The sequence below is a fragment of the Python bivittatus genome, unplaced genomic scaffold (genome assembly GCF_059951505.1).
Source record: "Python bivittatus isolate LINGU-HERP-01145 unplaced genomic scaffold, Pbiv_v1 ctg000590_np1212, whole genome shotgun sequence".
In the NCBI taxonomy this organism is placed as follows: Eukaryota; Metazoa; Chordata; class Lepidosauria; order Squamata; family Pythonidae; genus Python; species Python bivittatus.
This window is the reverse complement of record NW_028277086.1, coordinates 3,338,196-3,359,268: the sequence shown is the minus strand read 5'-3', so window position 1 is coordinate 3,359,268 and position 21,073 is coordinate 3,338,196. Positions and strand designations below refer to the sequence as shown.

At 45.7% G+C, this 21,073-nt stretch overlaps 1 protein-coding gene across 2 annotated transcripts in view; it reads left to right on the top strand.

The window, feature by feature from the left end:
- The window catches only part of ADGRB1 (adhesion G protein-coupled receptor B1), a 218,621-nt gene that overhangs the window by 134,157 nt on the left and 63,391 nt on the right, over positions 1-21,073 (top strand). For both annotated transcript variants that reach the window (XM_088149282.1, XM_088149283.1), the window contains exon 17: positions 9,704-9,899. In XM_088149282.1, coding sequence (XP_088005408.1) covers positions 9,704-9,899 — 196 coding nt within the window. The remainder of the gene's footprint in view (positions 1-9,703; positions 9,900-21,073) is intronic.

The following is a 21,073-nucleotide window of genomic DNA, read 5'->3' as shown; positions in this document are numbered from 1 at the left end:
ATCGTACCCCTGCGGCAATATTTATGCTGCTGGAAAGGAAAATCCTCTCCCTCTTGGCCCCCTGAAAATATTTTTGGCCTTGAGAGAGCCATGTGCTTTAGCTGACGGTGGTCATGGATCTCTGGGGACAGAGGAATGTTTTCTGAATTACTTAAAGCTTCAGACAGAAAACTGTCAGCTCCCCCTTCTAACTGGCAGAGGGGTCACCCATCTTGTCTGCTGTGCAAAGCTTTGCCAATTAGAAGGGGGAGCTGACAGACGGCCTCTCTTTTCCCCTCCTTCCTCCCCCTCCTTTTCAGCATGTTGCCTCTTTTCCCATCATCAACTCCTTCCAGGGGCTCTTTTGGGGCAAGATCTTGAAAGTAAGGCGGACTAGAGATGTTCCTCCAGAAACAGGCCTTCCCTCGCCTCCCGTTCTGGCCCTGCGCCAATTCATTGGATCGACTGCCACGGCTTTCAGATTTGGAGCGGTAACGGGACATGAGGTGGCAGCCGATCAGAGATGTGCAGTGCTTTGAGAGAGCCCTTTGCTTCGGTGAACGTTGGGGAGAAATGGCCTTCTCCTTGCCTTGGCCCTTCATAAGTCTGTCTGCTTTGACCTTGATTGATTATGTGCCATCAAGTCATTTTCAACTCCTAGCGACCACATAGATAGATTTTCTCCAGGGTGATCTGTCCCTAACTTGTTCTTTCAAGTCTCCCAAAGGTGCCCCCGTCACCACTTTAACTGAGTCCCTCCACCTTGCTGTTGGTCATCCTCTTCTCTTTTCTTCCCAGCATTACAGACTTCTCAAGAGAGTTAGATCTTCATGTTGAGTGATTGATTACATGCCATCAACTCATTGTTGACTCTTAGTAACCACATAGATAAGATTTTCTCCATGATGATCTGTCCCTAACCTGGTCCTTCAGCTCTTCCAACAGTGGACCCATCACCACTGTAACTGAATATATCCCCCTTGCTGCTGGTCCTCCTCTTCCTTCACTTTCCTTCCACCCTTCCCAGCATCAGAGCCTTCTCCAGAGAGCTGGGTCTTCACATCATGTGTCTGAAGTAGGATCATTTGAGCCTGCTGCTTTGGACACACACACACACACACATACACCCCTGGAATTTACCCTACAGGTGCAGGATCTCCAACCAACTCATGGGTGACATCAGTCCAAAGACGTGGCTTGCTTATTTTAAGTTAGAGACTGCATTGAAAGGAAGGTTGGAGGGAATGAGCCCAAATCCTACCCAATTTATTAGGGACTACTAAAGGCCAAAGTCACAACAGATTGTAGCACCTAGCTGACCTTGACTGTGGTTAAAAGAAGAAAAAAAGCAGGGTCAGAGCTGGCTAGAAAATCCCAGGATTGTAGACCAGACTAGATCTGTCTGTCTGTCTATCTGTCCATCTATCTTTATCCATCCATCCATCCATCCATCCACCCACCCACCCACCCACCCACTTACCTACCGACCTACCGACTGACCTACCTACCTACCTACCTTCATTCACTATAATCATCATCATCATCATCATCTGTCTCCTAGAACAAGGCAATGTATTTCTGTACTGTTCCCAAGAAAGCTACGTGACAGTTGTCCATGAGAGATGTCCATGAGGTCACCAAGAAGTCAAGCTTGGCCATAACCAAAATAGACCTCTTTTTTTCACCCAATTGTATAAGGGTGTTGAAAAACAAACTGGCCCTGATTAGGATCGTACCCTTGATGAGAGCTTTGGAGGGTTGAACCTGTTTGTCTCAGAGTTATAGTACCAGGGTTGGCTCTGCTATTTAAATTAAAAGGAGAATTGGGATTTTTTTTTTAATCAGAAGTTACAGAGACACCACCCCAAACTAAGAAACAGTGAAGGCCAAAGGCTTTAAACCCTTTGATTTATTATCCATTTCATAGAATGTTTTTACTCCATCTTAGGCATTTCATAGCTCAGAGATGGGCAACCCATCTATTGCCCCACCACCCCAGAATTACACTGAGAAAATAAAGATATGGGGGAACTTTTTTTTTTTTTTTGCCTTTTCATAAATTCAGGCACAGGAGAGAGGAGAGCAGTTTCTGAACACCGTAACAGACTCCTTTTGCCTAAAAGATGAATTAAAAGAGGAATTAATTAATTTTTAAAAAATGAGCCCTCCCAAGCAAAACATATTTAAAAAAGCGCTAAAAATTTAGCTTCCTTCACTTCCCCCTGAACATGGCTTTCTTTGACTTATATGGCCGCCCGTCTCGCCATGGCGACCCAGAAATAAACCACAAAAAGCAATGTGCAACCAGGTAACTCAACAATGCCCCCCTTATATCCACTATAAAATAGGAGGGCATCGCCCCGGGTTGAGAAGACCACAGCCCTGCCCAGCTGCTACCAGTCCCGGATTGCAGTCGCCCCCCACCGATGCCCCCCGTTTCACGATCCAGTTTCCTTTCCCCGGTTAATTTACTTTTTAAAAGGCGCTTGTCTAATTACAAATGGCTTGAGTGGGCCCGGGCCAAGCGGGACCCTGAATAATCCACGGAAACTGACGGGCGTGCCTCGGCCTCGGTCGTTTCCACCGCCGCAAAGTGGAACAGGACGGAGGATCCAGTGCACGGTTTCTCTGCAGGTTTTTTTCCTGCACATTAGTCTCATATCTGGAATGAGGACCGTCCATCCTGCGTAGGAAAAAGCAGCGGGTGTTTGCGTGATTTGGAGCGGACTCTGGTTTTAACAGACAGCAACCTGTGGATAACTCCTCTATAGGTGAAACTCCTCCGTTGTCTTCAGATGTCTCCTTATTGGGTCTGAGAGAGAATGGGGGAAATATACATTACAAAAAAAAAGTGGTAAAGAACATTTCTATCATCTCTTGCCTCTGTGAATGAGACACGCACGAGTCCATCGTCTTTCGCCTCCCGTCTCACTCACGCGTACTTTCTGTCTCTTCCTTCCCGCGTCTGCTCAGTCGGCATGTTCATGCAATTCCTTAATTGAAATATTATTTTTTCACTGCATGCCATTTTGCACACGCTTTGCTTTAAAGCATTTCATGGAGATACATATATACGTACACAAGCCTAAGGAAAAGTAGCGATTTGGAGACGTATCTCATTGCTTGGGGTGGTTTGAGCCAAGGCGCATATTGCAAAAATTGAAAAGGTGCAAAAAAAATCAAAGGATAACTTTGTTCGGCTTGGTGCATCATCATAAAACATGTCGGTTTAAAAAGTGCTGATCGGAGCCGTTCCTTTAGCATCCTTTCCGACTCACGCTGCCGGCTTTTACCATTTTAATGGACGGATTTGATTTTATTATAACTTATTTTTATGTTTCACTAAGTGACCCAGAGCTGCTGGGATTGAGAACTTAACCGAAATATATTGGCTAATATTTACTCCAATAAATGCATATTTGGCTAGGTATTACATGCAAGTGAAAAAAATTGAAAGAGGGAAGAAGGCGTTGAATGTATTCTGGATGTTTAGTAACCTCTGTGAGGTTGACCGCTGAAATATGTCGGTGCCTCGAACGGGAGATCTTTTCCGTTTTCATGCCGGCCTGTATTACTCAGTCTGACAACCCTGCCTGGATTTCTAGAGGGTGCAGGAAGGGATCGGAAACGGGAAAGAGCTGCAGAGGAACGTTGCTCTGGGGAATTTGTAGAGGAAAGAAGTCATTTTGACGCCATCCTCTGCTCTTGATGGACGATTCAGCCTGGCAGAGGAGCCCAGCAAAACAGAAGGCTGACCTCAAAGCAGCAGTGGAAAGGGCCGTTTCGTTTTGCTGTTTTGAGTCATAATATTCTCAGGGCCCATTCTTTAATTCTCTGCGTCCTTGGTGCTCAAGTGGTGCTGATTCTGATTATTACGGCCAGTTAGCCCAGAAGGAAACTTCTCCCATCTGAATGGAGGTGACTGGTAGGCGAAGATCATAGAATCATATGATTGGGCATCTTCTTAGAGGCGTTTTAGTCCAACCTCTGCTCAGTGCAGATTCCCCTAGAGCAGGGTTCCTCAACCTCAGCAGCTTTAAGATGGGTGGACTTCAACTCCCAGAATTCCCCAGCCAGCCATGCTGGCTGGGGAATTCTGGGAGTTGAAGTCCACCCATCTAAACGTTGCTGAGGTTGAGGAACCCTGCCCTAGAGCCTCTCCGACAGATGACCCTCCACTCACTAATGGCCAAATGCTTCTGCAGCCAGGAAATTGGGGTTTTAAACCTTCTGACGCCCCACCTAATAGGGTGCTATCCCAAAGGAGGCTTTGCTGATGGGAACTTGGGGAGCTGGGATTTAAATACCCAGAATTCCCTGGGGGGTTGTGAAGTCAGTGGGATCAGGAAGGGAGATCCACAGAGCCTCTGTAGAGCTTGCCAAGCGCATCACTTACTGCTGAACACAAACTTGGACATAAGAATTGATCCCAATCAATATATATCGGCAGAATGGATCTTCTCCCTGGATCTTCTTGTCATTTCTAAAAATCTGCTTTCTCAACTTCTGAGTAGAGGGGGAAGGGATCTGGCATACCTTCCAAAATTTCTCCACCCTGCTCCTCCAGTTTGGCCTGCTTATAATATGATAAAGAGGATTAGGAGAGAGGATTGGCTTTCACTGAATATTCCCAGTCCCCACCCTGAATTATTGATTTATCAGTTGATGCCCCACTATCCATATTTCTTCCATACTGTGTTTGCTTCTATACAAAACTAGAACTTTTCTTCTACTGGGCAGTTCTTGGATCACTCTAGTTCAGTGTTTGTCAACCTTGGCAACTTTAAGATGGGTGGATTTCAACTCCCAGAATTCCCCAGCCAATGGGAGTTGAAGTCCATCCATCTTAAAGTTGCCAAGGTTGACAAACACTGCTCTAGGGAGTTGGGGAGGCTGCAAGGGCTGGTCAAAAAGGTCAAAATGGTGGCTGAAACTGCACCACCAAAGTCTCAGAAGGGGGAGAGCTTTTTTTCTTGACTTTTTTGACCCCCCCTCCGTGGATACCCCTGCTAGGAAGACTCTCTCTAGCATTCTGCTGCTTAGCTTCAATGATCTGTTTTTCTCCCTCTCTTTTCCATGTGGATACTTTTTTTTTTTTTTTTTAACACACAGGTGTAATAATTCCCCAAATGCAAGTTCATACATACACATTTGGAATCTCCTGGTGGTTTTGCAAAGGGGTATCTAAGAAAACACCTGATTTTTCACAAGTTTCTAAGGAGCTCTTTGAAGAGCATTAGAAATCAGTTTCCAATCTTATTCTCAGGCTGCTTGAGCATTTCTTTCAAATTTCACCTGAGGGTCTTTTTCAGCTTCCTTGATTGTTGAAATGCATGTGTGTGTGTGTGTGTGTGTGTGTGTGTGTGTGTGTGTGTGTGGTTTCCTCACCTCCCTATGGGAAAAAGTTCTAGGGAGAGATCCACATTTCTCAAGAATGTGTGCCTTGGTGTCCTTTGAGAAACGTTTGGAGACTGTCCAAGCAAAACCACTTTGCAAATATTTTTTTGGGGGGGTGGGGAGACGGATGCATGCAGACCCAGGCATACAAACCGAGCATGCAGACCTACGCAAAAGATTCCCTTCCAATTGTTAGAGCATTTCTCCTCCCTGCAAAAAAACGTCATAAAATGGTCAGACCCAGAGATTTTCTATTCGTGAAATAAAACATAAATAAGTAAAACATCAGTTGCACTTAATGGTCCCAGAAAGTGGTTGTTGTGTTGTTGTTGTTGTTCAGTCGTTAAGTCATGTCCGACTCTTCGTGACCCCATGAACCACATCGCGCCAGGCCTTCCTGTCCTTCACTGCCTCCCTCAGTTGGCTCAGTTTCATGCTCATTGCTTCAGTGATGCCATCTAACCATCTCATCCTCTGCCGTCCTCTTCTCCTTTTGCCTTCAATCTTTCCCAGCATCAGGGTCTTCTCCAAAGAGATCGCATTAGGTGGCCAAAATATCTGAGCTTGAGCTTCATTATCGATCCTTCCAATGAGCAATCAGGGTTGATTTCCTTTAAGATTGACTGGTTTGACCTCCTAGCAGTCCAGGGGACTCTCAAGAGTCTTCTCCAGCACCACAGTTCAAAGGCATCAATTCTTCGGCGCTCAGCCTTTTTTATGGTCCAGCTCTCACAGCCATACATTACTACTGGAAAAACCATAGCTTTGACTATGCGGATCTTTGTCGGCAAGGTGACGTCTCTGCTTTTTAATATGCTATCTAGGCTTGCCATAGCTTTCCTCCCAAGGAGCAAGCGTCTTTTAATTTCATGGCTGCAGTCTCCGTCTGCGGTGATCTTGGAGCCCAAATAAATGAAGTCTGTTACTGCTTCCATTTCTACCCCTTCTATTTGCCAGGAATTGATGGGCCCACAGCCATATATAGTGGTACCTCGGGATACGAACTTAATCCGTTCCGTGACTCTGGGCGTATCCCAAGTTGGTCGTAACCCGAAGGAAATTTCCCCATAGGGTTCAATGTAAATCCGGTTAATCCGTTCCGCCCTCCGAATTTGGTCGCACCCCGAGGCAAATTTCCCCATAAGGTTCAATGTAAATACGGTTAATCCGTTCCGCCCTCCGCCCGAATTTGGTCACACCCCGAAGCAAATTTTCCCATAAGGTTCAATGTAATTACCGTTAATCCGTTCTGGCGTCCACGGACCACACGTCAGGGGTGGGAAATATATTAGTTCAAATATATTAAAACCCTCTTGAGGCTGAGATCTGCCTTCTTGGGGGAGCCCCATGCCTGTAGCTTTTTTCCCTCTCCAACATGCTCATTTGCAGCTAAATCCTGCTTGCATTCCTTGGGGTGCAATTCGTTGCTGGCTAGTAAACATCCAGCACAACCGACCAAGCTCCCTCCTTTTGCATCGCAACACCTATAACCCGCAGTCCAACTGCTAGGGATTGTGGGAGTTGTAGTTTAAAAGGCCCAGAAGGCACCAGCTTGGTTATTCCTGTTCAGTACAACCTGGGAGTTTGTACCTGCAGGGCGTTTGCTGGAATGAACGTGGAAACGTGTGAATGACAAGTTTTCAGAGTTGCTGAAGATAGTTTTGAATGCCTCTGGACAAGAATGAACACTGGATGGAGAAAGATGGATGTGTGTATTTGTGTTAGAGCAGTGTTTCTCAACCTTGGCAACTTTAAGATGTGTGGACTTCAACTCCCAGAATTCTTAACAGCCATCCGCCTTAACTTAATTGTGTCACCGATAGTGTGTTTTGCCAACTCCAAAAAGGATGAATGAATGAATGAATGAATCCAACTCTTAATTAAGAGTTAAGCCTTCCTCTTAAGCCTTAACTCTAAGGGAGTTGGATTTAGCCCCAAACAAACCTAGGCTTACATAGTAAGCCACTTAAACAACTCCTCCCAGTTAATTAACTTTTACTTCTCCTGAGATAGACCTAACCTCCTAGAGAGGCCTTGCTTGTAAACCACTCTAGGAACTCTTTCTCGATGGCCGGGGGGAGTGAGATGTGAAGATGAGCAAAAGGGGGTGGGGGATTAAGATCACCTCCCTTCAAAATGATCCATCCTGTCAGGGGGCATTTTGAAAAAAATCTGCTTTTGCTCAGGCTGGACAAAAGAGAGAAGAGAAGTGAGGCAGGGAGGAATTTGCAATGGATAGGGGATGTTAAAAATAGCCCCTGTACCACCAAACCAATCATTCCTGGTTGGGCACCGCTGGCCTGCAATAAGGACTTGGAGATGAGATGGCTGGAGTGGGCATGCTGCAGGGACAGGCTATCACTGGTGATAGCCAGATGTACAACAGGTGTAGTGTGGTCTAGTAGTCAAGGTGTCGGACTTGGACTGGGAAGATCCAGGCACCTGGTCCCCCCTGAGCCACAGAAGCTTCCTAGGGGTTTGGGAGCCAGTTCCTCCCTCTCCCTGCAGCCCACCTCACAGGGCGGTTGTTGCAGAAATGAAATGTAGGGACATCACCCATAAGCTGCTTTGAGTCCCTGCAAGAAACGTGGGAGAGGTTGTGGCTTTCACTTCATGTGTAAGACTGGCAAATGCATCGTGTCTTTTGGTCTCACCGGAGGGTTCAGTTGTAGCGGTAATGAGCGTGCGAAGCGCGAGGAATGGTGACACTTTATTGAGTTGCTCAGTATGGAAACGCTCATATTAAATGGCATGATTTGGGGAGATACGGAAAGAGCAGGGTATAGGGGAAGGGGAGGAGGATTTAGCAAATAGTGGTTTTTTAAAAAATTTTGCAGTTTAAGGGGGTTACTTTGTCATGGAAATGTAATCCATGCAAAAACTTCCATCCAGCAAAAAAACATTTCTTCCCTGCAGGGTTTTTCAACCTCAGCAACGTTAAGATGTGTGGACTTCAACTCCCAGAATTCTCCAGCCAGCAAGGCTGGCTGGGGAATTCTGGGAGTTAAGTCCACATATCTTAAAGTTGATAAGTTTGAGAAACTGTGCTCCACAGTCTGAGATACCTGGTGATCATGTTCACAAAAGATGGAGAAATGAACACACACACACACACACACACACCAGTGGGAACGCTCATGTAAAAACACACCCTCTCCAAAGACTTCCCTTGCTGGAAAGTTGGGAGCCTTGGAGGGTGGAAGGCGTGCATGGGCCACGCACATGCTTGGAAGCGCGCGTGCCTCCTTTTCCACAACGCTCAGCAGCTCCCGATGAGTGTATCCAGCCACCAATCCAGGTTTTCTGCCTGGTGTGAAATGGCCCTCCGAATATGGAAAGATGGTGGGTGTGGAAACAGCTGCTCCTGGAGCTGTGAGAGTGGGAAGCCTGGGCTGGGTGTTTGCACGCACGTGGACGTTGGGGTGGGTGCTGTCAGCAGGAGAGCCATGGTTTGTGACAGAGGGTGATGTGTCATGGGGGGGCTGGATGTGACAAGTGCCAGGGTGAAAATATTCCGGGGGGTGTGCGTGTGTCTTTGTGCAACTGTGAGGCTGGAAGTGAGCAGCCTTTTGAGAGGGGAGAAGGGAGATCAAGTGCTGGTGAGGGCCTCCGGCTGGAGCGGTTGTGCTTCTCACACTCGGGGTGTCCTGGTGGAGCCCAAAGTGATGGTCCAGGTGAGTGCCCACCTTTGTGCCCCTGCCGAATCATCCGTGATGGCTAGGAGAGTTGGACCTTCAGGAACATTAGGGTTTTGTGAGGGGAAAACCAGATCCCTCCAAAGGGAACCAGACTCCAGGCTCACCATCCCAAATCGGCTGCTCTGTCCATCCGACCGCCCAAGATTTCCTGGTGGTCCCCTCTCCTCAAAAAACCCAGGCTGGACCCTGCTGCTGCCTCCCGAGATGCCCGGCTGGGGCTGGGGGAGGGGGAGAGCTGCTGCTTGCAAAGGAAGGGGTAGGGCCGAAGCGGGGAGGGGGTCTGAGGCTCCAGTGAGGGCCTCGGGAGTGCAAACTCCTGGCTGAGCAGCAGCAGAAGGACGGCCGGAGTTGGGTGGACATGCAGGTAGGTGTGAAGTCACTTTTGGGGGCACGCGTGCTTCTCCACGCGTGGCTGAAGGGGTGCCCTGCTGCCTGGGGGAGGGCCACGCATGCCGTGGGCACAGGGGGCTGGCTGTTGTGGTGATGTCTCCTTCAGCAATGTGTTGGTGATGCTTGTTTTCTTTTCCCCTCCTGTCCTCCTCTTTCTCTCTCCCTGTGTGTGCGCGTGTGTGTCTCCCTCTTTCTCTCCCCCCCTTTGCACTCGGTCCCCCTCCTCCCTCCTTTCACAGACCCTCCTCCTCCTCCTCCATCGCCACCACCTCCTCCTCCTCCTCCTCCTCCTCCTCCTCCTCCTCCTCCCCATCTCAGCTTGGTGCCTGGTCCTGGCGTGGCTGCCGAACCGTCCCCGTCGATCCCTTCCGAACTAAATGCCTCTGTGACAGAATCTCTACCTTCGCCATCTTAGCCCAGCTCGCTGCTGACATGGTAAGTCCTGCCAAGAGAGCAACCGAGCGAGAGCGGGAAGCGAGGAGCGCTTGGCTTCTGCCAAGAAGGTGGAGAGAGGGAGAAGCCGAGGAAACTGTCCAGCCTGTGACATTTCCAGCTTGGGCTGTGCACGCCTGCGTAGGGGAGAGTTGGGGTGTGTGCGTGCGTGTGTGTGTGTGTGTGCATTGCCAGGCTAGTGCGGGGCGACCATTACTGCATGCACAGAGAGGGGAATGCAACACCCCTCTCGCCCTGCACACGCTCTCGTTAGGGATCTCGAGGTGCGCTTTGCGTTGCACACATCGCACATTGCAACACACGCTCTCTATCGCGAAGGCCGCCCCCCTCTCTTTGAGAGCCGGTGACCTGAATAATCATCAGGATCGCAACAGCATTGAAATGTCCCCCTCCTTTCCTCTCGTGGGGCTGGTCTTTGCCTTGGCCCCCTTTCTCACCCAAGTCCAAGCCTCTTGGAGTGGGGGGGGAGTTCACCTTTGCTTGGGGGAGCGTTGCAAATGGGTCGGGCATGCCAAGATGCTTGGAGGAGATCTTGGCATCCAGGCCTCGTCCTGTGGATTGCAGCAGACACGCTGGGGCTGGAGGGCTGGAGGGTCCCTTTTAAGGAATGCTGGCAGCTTAACTCCTTCTCCACCGGCTGGCTGGCGTCCATCTCCGACTCCCCAATCCAGCTGCAACTCTCTGCGATCCTCCTGGTGATCTCAGAAGGTGGTGGCTTTGTCTTCAAGTTCAGGAAGCCTTCTCCAGCCTCTCCCTTTGTGGGGTCCATCCAAAGGGGGCCTTTGTGCTGGCCAGAGAGGAACAAAAATGCCTCGGAGACTCCTTGCCAGCATCTGCCTTTCTAGAGATGGTGGGAGGATGGTTAGAAGCCCGGGGCACACCTCTTGCCCCAAATCAGGGGAGAAGGGGCGGAATCGTTAAAATTGCAATTGGCTCGTCGAGATCAGAAGTTTGGATGGAGGAGCGCCTGCATGGATTTTTTTCGCTTTCTTCCTAAAGGTTACCTTCATTCCCACCAGCCCGATTCAGCAAACTCCGTAGCTCTTCTCAGCCAAGTTAAAAATTGGCCCCCACTTGGGTGGCTCTCAGCTCTCCCTCCTTCAGGGCTGAGCTCCGTGAATCCCTTCGGAGGTTCCCCTCTCCCTCCTTCTACCCGAAAAGGAAGGGTAAAAGAAGATCATGGGGATGGGTGACGGGAAGTTTCCTGAGAAAGGCAGGTTTTCCAAGATGAAGGTTGGGTTTATTATTAGAAACACTAATGTATTTGGTCCACTAGTTGCCATGGAAACATCTGCACTGAAGTGGCTTTAAAAATGCAAGGTTGTCTGAGCTGGAGGGAGGCCCAAAGCCTTTGGAACTGGAGCAGGAGAAGATGTGGAGGGTGGTGGGCAAGCCAGGGTGCTTTCCAAGATACCAAAAGTGGGAACGGCCACATCCTCCCAACCACCAAATTGCTCCCTTGCCCCCTTTTTTGGAGGGGTTGGAGGGAGGGTCCTCGCCATCCAAGCAAACATGGTCAATGCTTGGTCATGACTGAAGTGACCTATAAGCTGAACCAACTCAACAGCAACAAAAAGTTAATGTTCTAATGCGTTGGACAAGAAGTCCCAACTTTGGACCTCAAGACCTCAGTGGAGGCCCCAATGTGTCTAGTGGGCCCCAGATTGGTGGAAGGGCAATTTAAACTGAAGCTTTCCCTCCCCTCAAACTTATTTCCTCCTCGCTTTTTCATTTTGGTTGCATACCTACACAGGGCTAAGCACTTGCTTATCATTGCAGGAACAAGCCATGATCAGCCTTTGGCTTAAATTCTTCTCCATAGGCCTCCAAAAATCTAGAAGTTTGTTTCTCTCTTTTTTCTAAACCACAGCCAGTTGTGTTGCCTGAACTAAGACAAAATGTGGCTTATCTTAACAATGGTTTGTTGAAATAAGCCAAGGTTCAGTTTGTGTGGAGGAAGCTGGTTTGTTACACCACATTTAGGGTTACCTAAGTTAAGTCTCCTCCAGGTCAGGCTGCACTCCTGCAGGTGTGGTCAAAAAGGTTTATGGGCAACCCACCTAAAAATGGGCAGAGCTTTGATCTCACCATCATGACTGCCATCTTGACTTTTTTGACTATACCTTGCAGGCACTCTGACTCCTGCTGACTTCACTTGCAGTTTTCTTGGAAATGATACAGAAAGGGTCTTCAGGCTGCTTTTTGACTTTGCAGTCTAATCTTTAGCCCTGATATTTCCTGGCACAACCAAATGCTAAACTATGGTTAATTTGAAGCAATGCAAGTGAGACCTTCTAATCTCTTCTTCATGGTGGGAAAAGGAAGGGATGCAAAACCAGGTTAACTGCAAATCAATCCCCAAATGATCATCAGACTTTGTTCTTGAATCCAAAGGCAGACTAGACTCACTTTTCCCCAACAACGTAGAAATACATCTCTTCCCACCCACTTCCAGAAATGTGGCATTATGTTCCCCCTAACAAACCACCATGATCATCCCTCTGCATTATCCATTTCACTTATCCTTCCTAGGTCCCAGAGGAGAACCACATCCTCCTTCAGGGTAAAATGTTTAAGTTAGGTTTCTCCCTCATACAAAGGCATGAGGTGGCTTGTGCAATTTCGCCCTGCACACTCTGTGAACCCAGCCATTATGATGCGTAAACCATGATGCATAATTCTCCCTGCTGTGTGAACCATGCCACAGTGGCTTGTTCAACAAATCATGATTTAAAACAAACCTATGTGAAATATATGTTAAAGGAGGTGTTTCTGTGTTCCGCACAACTGCCTCTGGCAATCACCAAGGTGGCCATATCATTGACAACCCCATTTGTATCACTTCACATTGTGACTGTGTTCCCACAACATCTGGAAACAGGTCAGTTAAAGATTTGGCAACTTCATTCACATAACATGTTAACTTTGTTTAGTTTTATTCTCCGTTGGGATCTGTGTTTTGTTTTGTTTTTTGGAGGGGTTTAGAAGGTGGGTGCTCTCTGGTGCAAAGCATAGTTTGAACCCGGAAAAATGAATGAAGTTGGGAATCAAGTGACACATATTGTCCAGAATTTCTGATGACATGTTTAGGCTGACTCCTTTTTCAAAAAAATTGCACTTGAGAATGTATCTTGTGAACAAATTGTGCAAACAAATGTGTCTTATCACAAGTGCTCATTCACAAGGAAAGTTGGCATCTGTGGCACGTGAGGAGTTACCAGGGATGATGCAAAAGGGAAGATGCTCCTGGCTTCTGGCCAATTCGGGGTGAGCTGGCATTTCATATATTAAACTCTTCATACAGGTGGCTTGAGGTTTGTGTGAAGCGCTGATCAAATACTGAGTGCTGTTTGATTTGCTTGGAAACTGGATGACATCAGGAGATTTTGTTTCACCGCTCAACGTGGGTGCTTGATAATTAGCGTTTTGGGTTTTAGCAATGTTTTCTATCAGAAATACTGAACTGGAGACACCAGGCCACAGACAGCTGCCCCAGAGATGCCAAAAATTGTGATTGAGTTCCAGTGTAATTTGATAGAAGCAGGGTTAGGCTGAAAGCAAGGCAGAGCAGGGACCTTCTGTACCGGGCAGGACAATCTTGGCTTAGCAGGCCATTGAGGGGAGAGGGTGTGGGTTATTCCAAATGTTAATTCAATCCAAATGTATCAGTTATGCCAGTTTTGGAATTAGGGCATGATGCCAATTGAGGGGGCATGAAAAAGATGGCCGTAGCCATACAATTGCCCCTTCTTTGCATGTGGGACGAGGCTTTGATTGCGCAATTGCGGCCTCCGCCTTGATTTTTAACACGCGCTCCCCCATCATGGAGATCCCTGCCTAACTTGAGGAAAATTGTCCAGCTTGTTTCAAAACAACAGATGTCAGATGTTAAATGTGGTTGGTGTCAAAAGAAAATCTGGCTTGTTGTAGCCCGCAAAGGCCACCAAGTCCAAGTGTGTTAAACCAAGGATTGGCTGGAATTCATTGGCGCTATATGGAAGCAACAAGGAAATGAAGTTAAATTTAGTTTTCCTCCTGGCCTCGCACGCTCCTTGGACAATGTAGGGTAAAATTATACTGTCCTATTTTCTGGGTTGAGTTCTGCTGATGGAGAAAAATTGTGTAAGTATAGTTGTATCTTCCCATCCTTAGAAAGGGAGAAGATCAGATATAGGAGAAACACCACATGCTGGCTGGGGAATTCTGGGAATTGAAGTCCAGACACCTTAAAGTCACCAAGGTTGGGGAACACTGAATTAGAGTCTTTCCAGCCTTTTCTTTGAAACTTCTCACCAACTGAAGAGACTCAAGAAACTGCCAACAGAAAGAGCGGTTTTTATTCAAGCAGCCTTTTTATTTTGAAACTGACTTCTTAAACAAAGGTGGTTTCAGTTGGGTGGATTCTGTTTATTTTACCCAAAGTCGTCTTATTTGCTGGTGCTTTCATTTTAAGCATAATTATGAATTTTCTTTTCCTGTTGAATGGACCAATTGGGGGGAAGGGTCATCTGGTATACCTCAAAGCCCATTAAATCACTAATTACGTTATTTGTGGCAATTGGCGTCATTTGTCTCATTTGGGTAATGATGTAATTACACAAATAACCTGAGTTGCTGCAGATGATGTGAAATTATCAACATCATCTGTTAAGTTGATGTGAAATTACCCTCCTCAGCCAGACTACTTTAGATGTGACAGACTTGTCCAATATTTTGGGACAAGGTCTGGACAGAAATGTGGCCCATTACCTCTGAAGGCTACTAAACAGGGGTACTTTAAATCAAAGTTTCACTGGGTTTTATCTGGGTGGCTGCCTCCCTGATGACGTTCTGGAGGGCCTGAAAGACCTGGATCTCCTCCCAGGCTCTGGGCTACAGTGGTAGGAGCTCCTGCTGGTGTGTGGTGTTTGTTTTACGTGTTGACCAGATCTGCCATCTGCTTATTGTTTTATGTAGATTGTTATTTGTATGTATGTGTTGTTTTGTGAGGTACTCAAAGTCAATCTGGAGTTGGGTGGCACCTAAATTGAACAAATAAATAAATACATCTGCCACGAGCATAAATCTCACATGCTGCCTATGTTAGATGGAACATCAATATTACATTGCATAAATTATATGACCATTGCAACAGCCGTGATGCCATAAGGACCTTGCTAAGAACGGGATTCCTTTCCTCCACACCCCATTCTGACACGGTCTTGATTCCTGGAAGGATTATGAATACAGGTTGGCCTTGTTTAGTGACCCCAATTGGGACCAGCAACTCGTTTGTTGAACGAAGTGGTTGCTAACCGAACCACGACTGGGTTGATGATCTTCCTTCAGCTTTCCAGACCTACGAAGGTCATAAATGCGAGGATTGGTTGCAAAGTTATTTTTTTCATCACCATTGTAACTGTGAATGATCGCTAAATGAGGCAGTCACTAAACAAGGACTACCTGTAGCACAATTCCAGTTGTGTAGATGTGTTTCTACAGCATACAGGCCAGTGTGAAGGCAATATGCTAGAAATTTGACTGCCCCAGCATAACTCTACAGCTCCCGGCAGGCTGGGAATCTAGTGTGTTTGCTTTTACACCATGTGCTGTCGGCCCCTGTTCCACATGGCTGGGAATTTGATCCAGAAAATGATTCTCAGTTGCCCTATTTGCATTTCAGACATGCCCATCCAAGCAGTGAAAAGAGGACAAGCTTGGAAGGAAGGGTTTATAGTGCATTGTACAGTAATAGACTATCCTTGCCCATTAGAACTTCTTGAATTAGAAGTTCTTGAAGTTCCTGAATTAGAAGTTCTTGAGCCCAGAAGCAATCTTGTAACACCTTTTTCTGACTAACAACTTTTATTAAAAGGCACAAGTGTTGTTGAGCTGCAGCTGATGCCTTTTAATAAAAGTTGTTACTCAGAAAAGGTGCTACCAGACCCCTCCTGATTTTTGGCTACTAACACAGTTCTCCTCCTACAATGAACACACTGTGAAATCAAACACAGTTATTTATGAGTTTCAGAATCTTGTGCTGTAGTTCTCCCATCAAACATATCATTTATCAGGGTAGATAGATTCTCAGGGAAATTAGGATAGATATGCATTAAGTTTGGGGGAAATCAAGGCAAGAAAAGGGCATAATGGAGGGGGGGGAAACACCACAGATATGGACATATTTGCATATGTGCATTTTGTTTTTTAGGAAATTGCAGCAGGTTATAGAAATGAAACAAAATGAAATTAAGCATGGAAAATATTGAACACTGAATCAGAAACAGAATTGTCCATCCTAAATTCAATGCACCCATGATCTGATCAGGCAGTTGTCTTCCTCTGCTCATATTAAGGCCATGACACGCTTTGATTTCCTCTCTAAAAGTGCTTCAGAGCACCCAGGAAAAGAAAGTGTAAAAGTGATTTATAGTGTTTAGACAAGTGCTATGTTGGTGCTCTTGCATGCTCCAAAGGACATCAAATCAAAGGTCCTAGTTCATGTTCTCATTTATTAGACGATAAATGCTCTGTTTTATCTTGCTCATAAAAATGTGAGATATTTGGGATTGTTCATAAAGAGGGTTGTGAAGAACTCTATTCACATTCAAGCAAAGATGAGGAGGACATGCAATTCGGACCTTGGTTTCCTCTAATGGACCATGCATGTAATTACACGCTTAGTACTTCTGAAATAATCTGTAAGTGAGATGCATAGAATAGGTGATATCCAGGCCATACCCAGCATTCCCAGCTAATGGTAAGGAGAGTGCCAGTTGACTTTGGCATTGGGGCAAAATGCCATAAGCTTCACCAAATTTTACGCCTACAATTCTGCGTAAGCTAGAATAGTCTCTAATCCTACCTTGCAAGCCAGCGTAAGGTTCTCCCATCTCACCAACTTGGGCATATGTGATTTCCATAGCCTTGGTTGCTTATTTGAACCAACTGTGTTGGGTTGTTTTCTGGTTTTAATAATCTCACTACTGTGAGATGGGTGGCCACATCAGTTGTATGCACCTATGTATAAATACTGAGAAATGATATGTAGCAATACATATTGAAGATGCATTGCCTTCTTCTGAATTGTTTCCACCCCCAGCTTCCCACTCTAATTTACAGCACTCATATTCCCTCGTGGTCTCCTATCCAAGCACTAATCCAGTCTACCCATACTTAGCTGCTTTCAGATCAGCCAAGGATGACTAAGTCCTGTCAGCTGCTCTGATTAAATGGCTGTGGGACTCAGTGTGCATTAAATGCATTGGAAGCAAGGCAACCATCATGATTTGCTAGGCATTTGGTTCTCGGCAGAGAGTGGGATGTTGAATAAAACTCACCCAGGAGGATCGGGGGTAGGTCAACAAAGTCAAGATGATAGCCCTGACAGTGCAATTGAAGGTCCACCCATGTTTATGTATAATGTACATAAAAATCAGGCAGAGCGCCCCTGTGTGGCCAGAGAAGCTTGGCATGGAAGAATGAAAATTATCACTTGTTTTGCACCTTTGCCTGCCCTTTAGCGATGCATGAACTGCCCCCATGCACCTCTTTAGTAGCCTAGTTTTGAAGCACTTTCTTGATGCTTCACCAGGAGAAGACTTGATTTGGTCTCATTTCAAAATGGCTTCAGATTTGCATTCCAAACCAGGGAGTTCACTCCTCTTCTGTTCTGACTCCTTCAGTGGTGACCAAGGCTGTTGATCCAGAATGGAGAATGTAGGTTTGCCTGATATGCTAATACTCCATCAAGATTCATCCATTCCCCCCCACCACAACCCATCTTTCTGCTCCCCAAATCATGGAAATGGACCAGGCCCCTTTGTAATCTGCAAACAGAACCACTAAATCAGTGTTTTTCAAACTTGGCCACTTTACGATGTGTGGACTCCAATTCCCAGAATTCCCCAGCCGGCATGCTAAACAAATAGAACAGTGTGCCACTTTAAGATGTGTGGATTTCAACTTCATGCTGGTGGGGAATTCTGGAAGTTGAAGTCCACACATCTTACACTGGCCAAGTTTGAAAAACATTGCACTAAATGGACAGAGAGCATTTGGCCCAGCATCATTTCTAATGCTATTCTAATTTTTCAATGTTTATAATTGGGGGCTTTGCTCATAGGATGCTGAATCATAGGGAAAATGCATAGCTAAATGCAAAGGTTATGTTGTTGGGTTTTTTTGCAGGTTTGTTGTGCTTTAGAGTTGTCTCTGTGATCCTTTTCTTTGTAGGAATTTTCAAGCAGAACGCTAAGCACAGAGGCTGTGTTTCTTGAGTTGGTTTGTTGAGGGTTGCTGCTTGACAGCTTAACAAGTGTAGAAGTATATGTACTATATATTTTGCTGTTGTGTTCCTTAGGGGTGATGCTTTATGGTCCTTTGTTGGGCCTTGGAGGCTGTTGTGTATACAGGATGCCAATCTCTTTAAAAAAATCTATACAGTGGAACCTCGAGTTACGAATTTAATCCGTTCCGTGACTCTGGTTGCAACTCGAATTGGTCGCAACACAAGGCAAATTTTCCCATAAGGTTCAATGTAATTACCGTTAATCTGTTCTGGCGTGGAGGACAGGGAGGCAGCTATTGCTTGGAGTGAGAGTCAGGGGTGGAAAAATGGCCACGGACCACATGTCAGGGGCAGAAAAATGGCCACGGACCACGTGTCAGGGGTGGAAAATGGCCACGGACCACGTGTCAGGGGCGGAAAATAGCCGTGGAACACGTGTCAGGGGCGGAAAATGGCCGCGGATCCAGTTCGTAACTCAAGGTGGTTTGCAACATGAGGTAAATTTTTGGGGCCGGAGCTGGTCATATCTCGAAAAATCCGTAAGGAGGGGTGTTCGTAACTAGAGGTACCACTGTACTTAAAAAACAATCTTAAGGTCCATTGTTTTTAAGCATGGATTAACACCGTAATCTATACATAATAATAAATAAATGTAATTGGAAGTACTCTTCACTTCAACAATCCTGTCGCATTTTCCCCCCAACTTCTTAGTCCAGTGCAGCCTACATTCTCTGGTGGTCTTCCATGCAAGGACTAACTAGGATTGATCCTACCGAGTTGCTGAGGCAAAGATGGCCAGATGCTGCCACCGACTGAGGCTTAGAGTATTGCACCCAGCAGTAAATTGAGAAAGAATCTCATTAGGTCACCAATGTTGAAGATAAAAGCGACATCTGCTCGGTCTCTTTGTTTATGTAATGCTCCGACAGTTGGTAGTTTGAGCTGAAAGTGGATTAGTCACTTCCCCACCGAAGGAAGGGCCAGGGGAAATAGGCAGAGAAAAGGACATTCTGTCCTGCCTGAAAGTGCTAAAACATTCACCCCACTCTTTACTTATGCATGGGAAACACTCTTCCCTTCAAAATTACAAACGAAATCTGCACTCCCCAGATTCCAGTTTGCAGAACAGAATGGCCATTGGGAATATGGGCTTTGGGCCTCTGTAGAAGCTGTCGGCAGAGAGACCCGTTCCCCGTGCAAATTTCCAATTTCTGCTCTTGGTTTATTCTGGCAATAACTTGGCTCAGCCTTTCCGTAAAAGTTTTCCTTTCCCGAAAGCTGCTATTTCCGTATGACATGTTGTAACCCTACTTGGTGAGTTTTCTTGTTCTTGCTACAAAAGGCAAACACACAGTGTGTTGTTTGGATAACATGCCACATTTTATTGAGAGCTGGCACTCAGTGTTCATGAAATTTCTCTCAGGATAAACACAAGCTGGGATCTCTCTTTTCTCTTTGCACGCGCTCTTGCTTCTGTGTGCGGTGTCAGACGACGCTCACACAACAGAATCTATGGGACTGAAGGACATTATTTAAGTACACCATCCAGCCCCATTTATATAAGGTCAACCTCTCAAACATCCCCAAACTCAGTCTGGATGTCTACAGAAACAAAGTTTTCACCCATATAATTGTACATCTGAATTGTACATCAGTCACTCTTCTGTGACTGATTATCTGTGAGGTTGGGTGTATGCCGTTAATGATTAGACTAAGAAGCAGAAAATAAAGCAATCGTAAGTACTGTGGTGCTAAAACCTTTGTTGCCATTTCTCAAAATGTTTCTTCCCATACGAAAAAGACATCTGTATCTCTGTTTTGTTTATGGAATGCTTGAGCTTTTCTTTCAACTTTCTCTTGCTTAGACTTAAATCTGTTGTTCTGGGTCTTGTATGCTAGAAAAAGAGAGAACCCTGATCTTCTTCTGCATGACATCCTTTCAGGTATCTGAATAGTGTTGTCATACCCCCCTCCATCTTCTCTCTCAAGGCTAAACATTTGCTGTCCTTTCTATGACTCTTCATCAGATGTGGCTTCTAGTTCATGATAAACTTCACTGCTTTTCTTTGAACCTGCTCCAATTTATCTCGATCATTCTTGGATTTGATTCTGTCTTCCAGGGTATCAGCTATCCCATCCAGTTCTGTGTCTTCTGCTAATGACACCAGCATTTCCTTTAGCTTTTTGTACAAGTCATTAAAAAAATGCTGGAGAAATCAGGTTAAGAACTGAATCTTGTTGCATTCCATTCAGGACCCGTTTATAATCTGGTGAAGAACTATTGATAAACTTGATTTTCAAACCAGCTACTACATGTGGTCACTAATTAGAATGTAACTTGCTAATTAGAATGTCATGATATAGTTTTTCAAAGAAGAACCTACTTACTGCCCTTCCTTAAGGCCTTGAAGACCTGATTCTGTTACTGAGCTGGGGGCCCTGGGTGTGTGGTTGAGCCCGTATCATGGTTATGTTAATTGTGTTGATAGGTTTTATCTCGGCTGCTGTACATGTTATTTATTGTTTTGTTATAATGTTTTTTATCTTATTTTTATTCATTGTAAGCATCTCAGAGTCATGTATTTGCGATGGGAAACTGTGTAAAATGAATGAATGAATGAATGAATGAATGAATGAATGAATGAATGAATGTAATGCTTTGCTGAAATCAAGATATATTATGTTCATAGAATTCCCATAATCTATTATGTACCTTTTTAAAAAGTGAAATTATGAGATTTAAATCCATTCAAAGTATACCCTACCATGTTTCTGTCAGTTTCAACTTGATCTTCACAATGGCCTTTTGGAACACACACTCTTATTGAAGAAGATTAAGCCAAAATAGGAGTTGAGTAGTTCTTTGTTACCTGTTAGCATTTTAGCA